At 35.7% G+C, this 10,922-nt stretch overlaps 2 protein-coding genes across 2 annotated transcripts; both read right to left on the bottom strand.

Annotated features, from left to right (window-relative positions):
* Positions 1-1,641: 1,641 nt before the first annotated feature.
* Positions 1,642-4,207, bottom strand: LOC127241658 (probable xyloglucan 6-xylosyltransferase 5). Its single transcript, XM_051260809.1, has 2 exons — positions 2,418-4,207; positions 1,642-1,917 (listed from the first exon to the last, which is right to left on the bottom strand). Exon 1 carries the CDS (start codon positions 3,825-3,827, stop codon positions 2,457-2,459), a length of 1,371 nt encoding a protein of 456 aa, XP_051116766.1. The 5' UTR covers positions 3,828-4,207; the 3' UTR covers positions 1,642-1,917; positions 2,418-2,456.
* A 921-nt stretch (positions 4,208-5,128) lies between these two features.
* On the bottom strand, positions 5,129-8,828 carry LOC127241837 (two-component response regulator-like APRR1). Its single transcript, XM_051261060.1, has 7 exons — positions 8,047-8,828; positions 7,153-7,314; positions 6,887-7,020; positions 6,596-6,763; positions 6,385-6,478; positions 5,459-6,311; positions 5,129-5,374 (listed from the first exon to the last, which is right to left on the bottom strand). The coding sequence occupies exons 1-6, from the start codon at positions 8,177-8,179 to the stop codon at positions 5,506-5,508; spliced, it is 1,497 nt and encodes a 498-aa protein (XP_051117017.1). The 5' UTR covers positions 8,180-8,828; the 3' UTR covers positions 5,129-5,374; positions 5,459-5,505.
* Between the last annotated feature and the right edge of the window lie 2,094 nt (positions 8,829-10,922).

Below are 10,922 nucleotides of genomic sequence, written 5' to 3'. Positions count from 1 at the left end.
TTTACATTGGATTTAATTAAATAACAAACCAAAACGGTACTAACGGTCATACATAATGTCGCACGTTGTTAAGTAGGTTAGGATAAATATTTTGTAAAATCTACAATAATTTTTATTATTATTATTACTGTAAATAAACTTTTGGCGATAAATTTAATTTAAATAGTATTTTTTATGTAATATTCTACAAAAAAAATTATAATAATATATCTTTATTAAAAAATAATAATAATAACATCTTTTCACAATCAAAGTATTAATTTCACCTGTCTCAATCATATTTCTCAATTTAGTAAACGGATCTCTTAACCATACTAAAATGCCGTTACATTTCATTTCAAATTACAACATAATCCTGTCTTATTTTTATCAAAAGATTTTATATACTATCAGCGACGTATATAATACTAGCATTAATTAATCTATATAATACAAAAATAAATAAATATATACTTCCTACGCCCCACCGCAATTGACACTATTTTCAATTTTTATTTTATGTCCCGTAACAATTGACACTATTTTCAAGACCCACCCTAAACCCCTTTATTTCTACTTCTCTCTTTAAAAAAATAAATATTTTTATCTATATTTAAAACTTACACATTAATTTATGTTAATTATAAATAAACAAAAATATTTTTTTATTTACTTGTATTATAAAAAATAAACAAAAATACTATATAATTTTGAAGTATTTAAACATATATTTTAAAAAATAATATAATAAATCATAACTAATTAAGCATCTTATTACCGTGTCTCTAATCAAAAGGAAGAAAGGAGTACATAATAGACAAGAAAATATATTTTTAAGATAAATTTAAGAATTTTTTTCTTTGTTTTTATTATTTAATTGGGGGCGGCACTATGCTGAAAATCTCACCCACGTGCCACAAGACAACATACGGTGTTACCATAAACAAAGTATATTTTAATATAATACAAATACAACACATAACCTAACAACACATGCTATATTTATTATGAACTAACGGTACATGTTTCTATTACAAACAACACATGTTGTATACAATAAAGATGTGTTGTTTCTATATTTACGTGTGTTGATTTGGAGAATCAACGTAGTGCTAATTTTTCAAATTCAGCACCGTAACCTTTCCCTATTTAATTATTTCACTTTCCTTAAAAATATTCCACAGAAAAAACACCCATAAACCACACCCTATATTTTAGGCTACATCCAAAAGAATAGAACCCTTGCACAAAAATCATTTTCCTCAAAACCAGTTGACTAATATGCCAACAAAAAAACTTCAATTAAGACAATGGAAACAGCATAACATACATACAAATACAATATATATATATATATACACACACATATACACACCTTAACTTAGGTCAGGTGAGGTAAGGATCAGACAAAAGAAGACTTACCAGGTAACCGCACCAATTCATCATCATCATCATCATCATCATCTTCTTGTCCACTTCTGCCTTTTATATATATATATTTCATCACAAATTTGTTTTTGACACACAACCTTGGTTTAATTCCCTATCCTCTGGAGTTGGGGCCACACCCATTACAAAACAACATTATTCATTCTTCACAACAAACACTACTCATCACTAGAAGAAATAACCAAAACATTATTGTATCATAATTCATCATAATAAATAAATAAATAAATAATACTATACTTGCCCTAAAATGTAGTCTACAAGTAGAGACTATATATATATATATATCATATATGAGTGTAACACCCTTGAAGAATAAATTAGGAATTTTTTTGTTTGCTTGCTTGCTGGTATTGACAAAAATGACAATAAAGAAGATAACGTACAACAAGAAATTACCAAGAACCTTTTTTGGTTTCTTTCCCCCTCTCTATAACACTGCTGAATTCAAAGTTTCTTTGGTTTCTCCGCGTCGCGAAATCACACACACTGCAACGAGAAAGAAAAATGAGATCCCAAATTCGGGGTTTCTGTTTATGAAAGAAATCAAGCTATAGAAATATCAAACATTATAGAGATGAGAGACAATAATTTGGTACTAAAACCAAACATAGATATGCAGCTACCATAAAACTAGCAGTGTGTTTGTCTATATTTTCATAATTTATTTTCACAATATGCAATCTACCATAAAATATTATTTTACTCGAAAAAATATAAGATCCAAAGCTTATTTCCATTGACAAGAATTCAAATTCAAATCCAAAACACAAATACAAACAAACTCACTCAAGTGCATTAATGAGGAGAGTAACATAATAATGCTTTCCTAGCATCAAAACATCGATGGGACAAAAAAATTTCAATGCCAAATCGCTATAATCAAGAGCATACTAATCCTTAGTCAATAATAGCAGATCAAGAAATTTCAAATTACTTCAAAGATTGCAAATAATTCCAACAAAAGCAATACTAGATTTAGGCATTACCTACAAATAGGGGTCGTTGTGACATATACGACACATTGGCTACACCTTTGACCCGCTGCTATGATCAGCCAAATGCCGAATATCAAACTGATCTACGTACACCAATGGCGTAACAGTCTCATTACGAATCCTCTTAATATTCGGGCTCACCAATCCCCTGTGCCTAAAACCATACAAATTCAGAACCTGGTTGTCGGCAAAGTTAAAAGCCCTCTCCATACTCTTCAAACATCTCTCAACCGGGTAATCCCCGTAACTCCCACAAGGCTTACAACCCACAAAATGCGTCACAAACGGCCACCGCTCATCCCCCAACCCCGGATGGTACTTTTCAATCATCTCCTCATACCGATCCACAAGACCCTCCCAAAATCCGTGCAAATAAAACGAATTCTCCACAAAAACCTTGTCCATCCACTTATCCTTCTCTGTAATCAGCATGTAAATTAATGCTGACTGATCATCCGCCTCGAATGCTGGCCGCCCCTTCAAATTCGCCGTCAAGACCTTCCCTGCTTCCTCGCGAACCGGACCTTTAGGCCCCATTGGCGCCCACGCATCCAACAAATCCAACGACCACTGGCAATTCCTTATCAAGAAGCTACCGGTATTCAGCGCGATCCATGAACGCTGATCAAACAACAAGTCGGGATAACCATGGATAACCATGTTATAATCCTTGTACTTCATCACCGGAAGCTCGAACACCATATCTGTAAACAATGCATCACTGTCCATCCACCATATCCACTCGAGTTCCGGATGCGACAGCATCAGGCGTCGAATCAAAGGAAGCTTCGCCCAATATCCAGCCATCTCCTTGTCCAAATGTGCCATGTTGTAGATAATCTCAATTCCATGAATTCTGCAGTAGTCGATCTTGTTCTTCACTGCTTTCAGCAAGTAATGATCCCCAATTGCATTATCACAGGGGTTAGGTGGGGAGCCAGTCACTAGCAAAATTCTAGGGATTCCATTAACAGATTGGGGAAATTGGGGATTCTTCTCCAGCCATGCCTTTCTGTCTTCGTTCCAGGTTGTGATCTTAGGTCCTAACGAGAAGGTCATGTTAGGGTTGAAAAACTCCTCCGTCGGATCATCCGGATCCGTCGGATCCTTGTCGGAGCGGATCTCGGCGAGGATCCGATTTGTTTCTTCGATGAGATGCTGATTCTCGGCCTCGGCTTCGGTGGAAATGAGACCGCCGAGTCCGATCGTGCCTCGGAGAACGAGAATAGTGACGAAGCCACAGAGGATCGTGATCTTAATGTTGTTTAGGGTTTTGTGGATCTGCTGCCGCCCTCGAGGAAGTTGAACGCCGCCGCCGCCGCCGCCGGCGGTTCCGCGTCCGCGCGTCGTCGGAAGCGCGTTCGCTCGCTTTTGAGCGGAAAACGTGCCTTCCGACCCCATCGATCGCTCGAAAACCAAAAATTTTAAAAAAAGTAGAAACAAACGAATCGAAACAGATCGGATCACTACCTTCGGGACTTCGATTTCAGCATCCGCCGCCGCTCCTCTTCCCGATCAATGCAGCTTCGGAAATTCACCGATAGTTTTTAGTTTTCACCTAACGCTGCAACTGTAGCGAAGCAGAACCGACAGCGATTGAGGGTGCAATTGTTGAACAAACCGGTGCTGAAACGTCGGAAATGCTACTGATGCAGAGAATCGCGGCGTTTATGGAGAGGATTGGAGTGAGATTCAGATTCAGCGCGTCTACTCTGGTCAGGTCAAGTAAGCTTCCATGGTTTCACCGCCAACGCGCTCGCTCGTCGGATCGTAGCGTATTATGCTTTTGGTGCAATAATTGTGTTTATAATAAAGTAATTAGGAGACTAATTATATTTAACTTTGCTTAATTAATGCAATGCTGCCTACTGACTATTGTAATTAAGGATAATTAATATATTGTAGTTATCTTTTTTCTTCTTTTTTTTAAGTAAAATTAGTTCTTAATATTCGATGTCTTAAAAATATTTGTACTTGCTTCAATTTATTTGTTACTGGGCACCAAAAATAAATATTTACTTTATTTGTGAACGGAAAAAATATTTTATTCTATTACATCACTCAAATAAATATATATTTTTTGTCTCATTCAAATATTATTATTTTTTATTTTTGTCTTGTCTCAAAACAATATTATCAATTACCTAAGTTCTCCTAAAAACACGCTAGAAACAAATATTCCACTATTTAAGCGTAAGGATTATTATTTATATATCGAAATGAATAAAAACACAAATCAAATTTTAAGAAGACAAAATTGTTGTATTTAATGTATTTATTATCTAATTAAAGTGCAGGAGAATGACATGGTACGTAGGAAAGACAGAAACGGCAACGTGAATACGCTACGTGATTTTTATTTTAGAAAAAAATAATTTTCATAAATTATTCAAAGTGGCCTCGATGATTACAGCTGTATTTGTATACGACCATAGTCTATAAACCCACCGATTCGCTCACCTATTAATGAATAAATATTCAGGGTGTTTTTAATTTTCTTTTCTATTTTTAAGATAAAAATAAAAAATCACATATAATATTTTATAAATATATATATATATATAATATTTATTACAAATTTAATTTATATATACACAAAACAAACATACCTCGTGTTCTTAAATGCCATTCTATTTTAGGGTGTTTTTTATTTTTAAAATAAATATGCTATACTACTTAATTGTTACTTCTTTTGTTTTAAATCTAGACCGTCAGATGCAATATTGATCCAACGGTATAATCTAATCGAACGTATCTTGCTGATTAGGGCCGATCAACACAATATCATTTTCTACCATGAAAGGATAATAATTAAATGTTGCATAGCACGACAAACAATTTCTTAAAACAAATGCCGATCTTACGTAACAATTTGCCGTAATTCCGACAATAATTTTCTCCAAATCGCCGTCGAACGAGCGCCATCGATCGATGTCCTATCGTCCTGACTGCATCGCAAGCATCGAACAAAGCTACAGTCAGACAAAAAGGTATACACGACGATGAAACGGAAAAAGATTACGATCGAGTACCTGATCATACGATAGCGCCGAGTGTTCATAGTCAGGGCGTTGAAGTATCAACTCCCGGTCGAGATCTCCAACCCCGTTTGCTGATCTTCTTCATCTTCTTCCTCGTCGTCATCTTCAGTCGAAGCCGGTCGGCCGTTGAGATCCACATCGATGCCGTTAACCTTCCTGACAAACTGGCCGCGCAGTCGGGGCCTTCGCTCGGCGAGTTTCTTCCGATTGACGTACCTGATCTTCTTGTCGTAGCATCTCTCCTTGCGCTTCTGCCGGAACTTGATCAATGCTGCCTCTCGACGATCGAGTTTCGTTGTCGCTGCCGCTTCGTTTGATGGGTCTCCGTATGACGGCCATGGCTGCGGTGGCGGCGGAGGTGGATGGTGACCCGGTTGGAGGCATATCCCGAAGGGGTAAAACGGGTACGACGCTGTCCCCGGAATTTGGTTATAGTGAGGTAGGAAACCCGGACCAGCGTCGCTCGGCAGAGACGGTAACGGCATCATCGACATGTGGTACGGGTATGTGCCGTGGGGGTAACCCCCGACGACAACTGGCGACTCCTTCGAGACACCCCGGTGGGATATTCCCGACCCCTCTTCGGTCGATAAACTGGTCGTGCTCGGGCTGTCGTTTGCGCGAACATCGTTCCTTTCTACGGACACATTTTTGTCTTTTACTCGTGCGTCGGGACAGAGTTGACCTCTCGGGACGGGGGTGTCTGAAGTCGTGATTTGTTGTAGCGTAACGGAAGAAGCGCCTTGGTTATTGCTTTTCGACGCGCTCGTTTTAATGTACGTGAAGAAGGCAGACGACTCGCCTATCTTCAGCTCACTCTTCCTCGGAAAAGACGAGATATGTCCTGAAAAAAATGGATCGTAAATGTCGTGTAACGATATGAGTAAGGAATTGAATAGACTCGACAATTCGTCCACCTGTCCGTCTGTCGCTTATCCCCGGAACATCGGGTTGACAATGTGGACGAGCTCCATTTGTTAAAATCATCGGCGTAACAGCCCTGGTAATAGCCTGAAAGTATAGATCCCAGCAAAAGAGGCGTAAATCCATCGAATATCAGATCCATACCATCAATCCATCCTAAAATTCAAAATATCGAATAAAAATTGAAATCAAATCATCACAAACCTCGTCTTCTTGGTGAGCTACGACACATGCCTCTAGGTTCGTACTCTTTAGAGACTTCTCGTCGGTATCGTCCGAAAACAGCGTCGTACTGTTGGTATTAGCGTCGCTGTGGTCTGACACAACCAGATCAAAACTATAACTTACAATGTTCTTCTCCATTAGTCCTAGCTGTTAGACGACAAAAAGAAGCACAGGCTTTGCTTTGAGATATCAACATAATCCCGACAAAAACCTTCCAAAAAGAAAAAAGAAAAACTGCAGATTATCGATATAAAAAGGTGTAATGTGCACCATTCGTCTTCTTCTCCACATGTGAGTCCACAAATTCAACAGCTCATTTGTGCGCAGCGGTTTCACAAGATAGTCAGCAGCGCCGAATTTCAGGCACTTGACAACTATAGGGACCTCGTCCTGAGCTGACATCACTAGCGAAGCCAGAAAAGTGACGAGAGATTTGCAATTTAATTAGTTTCTTCCAAATGTATAAGCATACATTGAAATTGCAGTAAGAGGACAAAAATAATAATAACAATCAAACAAACGGATTAAGGTCATACTGATCACAGGGATGCGCCGCAACTCTTTGTCCCTACGAATATACTTCAACATTTTCAAACCTTTAGACATCGGAAGGTCGACTTCCGAAAGAATAAGATCTATATCCAGACCCTCAGCATTTAGGGCATCAATCACTTGTCTCGGAGACTTCACAGAAATCACTGGAAAGTATAACCACATACGATGAGAAACCATAAAAGGGATGTCACTCACATGCATAAATCGCCACACAATTTTTCTTACTATGTTCGTAAACTTCATCCAAAGTTCAATATTGGTGTGCTGGAGTTAGTTATATAACACACACATGAATTAAGACTTTAATCGGTGATAGCTTACGAGAAGATCCAAGTCTATGTATTACCAATCAACAGCATCTAAATACTTCCTCACATAACTATTCTCAAATTCAAGAACTCCATATGAACTTTCTCCCATTCTTTTTTTTTTTCGTAACAATAGACATTAACACACTCATAATCATATCGAAAACACATTAAAGTCATCCTAATCCATACATATTACTCCAAAATAAACACAACTTGGAACAATCGCCCGACACATTAAACCCGAAAAATTGTCCATATTAATATAATAAGCAATTCAGCAAAAGAAACACACATGAATTAAAGCTTCAAGAAGATCCAATTCTTACGTATTACCAATCAACATTGACTAAATACTTCCTCACCTAATTATTCTCAAATTCAAGAACTCAAGATGATCTGTCTCTAACTTTTTTCAACAACATAATTAACACAATCATATCGAAAACACATTACATTAAAGTCATCCTAATCAATAAATGACCAAATTAAACAAACCTAACAAATGATCAAATTAATCAGCATTTCAACAAAAGATAGAACCATAAAGAGCAAAGCAAAAAATACCTTGATAAGAACATTTACAAAGAAGTGTAAAAACTTCCTGAGAGCTTCTGTCATCATTATCACACAGCAGAATTTTCACTTTACTTCTATCAATAAATCCCTCCCCACTCTTCCCTATATCACTCTTCTCCATCTCTTGCACCAACAACCAACGCCTAATGATTCTTACAAAATTAGGGTTCCAACTTCCAACAAAACCCCCAAATTTGTCAGTACTACAGAAACGCCATAGTTGCACGTCCAAAAACCTTATCAACCAAGGATCCAAAATCAGAGCAATTCAGGCCTACCGAAACATAATTCCCAACAAATTTCCAAAATTCTCCTCCCTATGTTACCAATACAAATCCCTAAACCCCAAAAAATTTATCAAATTCAAGGACCTACGCCGACGGCACATCGCCATCCACCAGCTCAAAAAACTTTCGAAGAACCAACAACCAAGCAACCAATTGAATTCCAACACCCTCAGCTCAGATCGGCTTCCAATCCAACAGCCTTAAATTCACCGGAAACGCTCCTCCCCTGGAATCAACTCAACAAAAATCTATCCACACAGAAAATTGCAGCTAACTCAAATCTGGATTGGCGTAGAAAAGAGCAGGATATTTTAATGGCGCTTTTTCTCCAACTTTGGGTGATGGTGGGGAGCCCGAACAGTTGTCGCAACGTGGTGCGTCGAGATCGAGGAGGCGACGGTGGGGATGGAGGCGGAGGAGGTGGTGGGGCCGGCGGAGAAAGTGGGTGATGAGTGAGATAGCAGCAGCAGGTTTTTAGAGATAGAGGAGATGACACGTCACCCACAAGGATTTGTTAAATAGTGCAGAGTGTGAATCTTACAGATAGATTCGGGCCTTGCTTTTTGGGCCTTGTGGGCCCCTTTTCACCCACATGGGCCCACATTTGTAATTAAATGTCCTATGGTTAGACTGGTCGAACTTTACTGTAAAGTGTGCTCAAAACTGTATTTTTTTAAAAAAAATACTCATTATGTTTTACTTCAAATATATTTTTTTGCGCCAAATACCGTGCAATATTTGAATTCGACACAAGAATTTATATAAGTAGTAATAAGTAGATAATTTGAGATAATTTTAAAATGAATGATATGATTGGAGAAATAAATGCATATTTATTTTTTTTATTTAAATAATATGATTGGATAAAGTGAAATATATATATAATTAATTATTTTAAAATTTGAAAATATTACATCAAGTTTAAAAGACAAACAAAAAAGGATATTCTAGAGTGTTTGAAACAGAGAGAATTAAAGGAATATTGAGATATTAATCCAAACTAATGGACAACCAATGACAAAGAGCAGTCTAGGCATGACAATGGGTCACACTCAAGACAGATCACGACCATCTATTTATTTGGGGTTGGATCCAATTATTCGGGCATCAAATTGGGTATGGATAAAGTATTATTGCATGCCAATTATATATATGAAATGTAGCAATATAAATTACTTCCTCCGTCCTAAAAAGAAGTATTCATTTATTTTTTGCACGTAGTTTTAGAAATATTAGTATTATATTAGGATATAGTAGGAATAAAGTAGAAATGACTAAAATAATCTTGTTAGTACGTGTGATATAAAGGTAATGACATTTGTGTAATATATTGTAAGTTGTAAGGGTATTTGTAATGTTAGGAGATAGTACAAAAAAAAGAAATTGATACTTTGTTATGGTACGGACTAAAATAGAAAAATGAATACTTTGTTATGGGATGGAGTGAGTATATCAATTTTTTAATTTGTATTTATTTATTTATTTATTATAATATTTTTGGTAAAATATATAACTTTTAATATATTCGGATCCAGATTCAGGTTCGAATCCAATTTTAAATTACAATTTAAAAATTGTAAAAAAATTTTGCGGTTATGTCGGATCAATCGGATCTTGTCGGATATTGTTCGATTGGGACCAGGTCTGTCGGTTCCGTGTACAACGGGATTCAATTCAGATATCAGGTACAACAATATGTATTCGTATCGGATCTCGTCTCACCTACCTTTTAATTCCTTTAATTTATGTTTTTTTTTAAAAAAAAAAGAAAAAAAAATTCACTTAAGTTTATTTTCATTTTTGTTTGTGTAAGTTTATGTGTAAAATGAGTGTCGATATAAATACATTTATAAATATAAAATAGATTAAATATACATTAAATATCAATGAAAATAAAATAGTGGTTAATGGTTGGCCTGTAATTGAATCATATGGGGCCTGTGGGATAATATAATTAATTATTCCATTAATACTGACATGTCTACTGTATTTCAGGTGTCTTTTTGTCTGTATTTTGGAGTAATTTTTATTCGTTATCTAAAAATTTATAATAAAATATAAATATATTTTTTAGTTTTTTTACTATAAAAAAAAAAAAAAAAGTAGAAGATATTATTCATTTTTATTAAAAATATGTGCTCAAACATTAAATATATATTGTCCCGTACCGGACAATCTGATAGTGTGAGAATTGATTCGTAATCGCGAGGTCATAAGTTTAAATTTTTGACGCGGATCTTACTTATCACACATAATTCGTCTAATATTTTTTGCGTCTAGTTTGAGGGCAATTATGATATTCTTTTTAAATGTGAATATTAAAAAATAAAAATGAATATTGCTTGAACTCTTTTAAAAGTAACAAAGGTTTGGATATGATATGACTTGAAATAATTTTTTATAAATACGTTTAAAAAGATACAATATATATAGATTCACATAATATATTGTATTTATTTATATAAAAAATTAATAATTTAATATAAATATTACTTTTTTTATTATTAACATAATTTATAGTACACAACATAAAAAATTGCATTCATCTAAAAATACAAAGTGACATAATTTTATTTA

The sequence above is a fragment of the Andrographis paniculata genome, unplaced genomic scaffold, assembly GCF_009805555.1.
Source record: "Andrographis paniculata isolate CXL003 unplaced genomic scaffold, ASM980555v1 Contig83END, whole genome shotgun sequence".
NCBI lineage: Eukaryota > Viridiplantae > Streptophyta > Magnoliopsida > Lamiales > Acanthaceae > Andrographis > Andrographis paniculata.
This window is presented reverse-complemented; position numbering and strand designations above follow the sequence as displayed.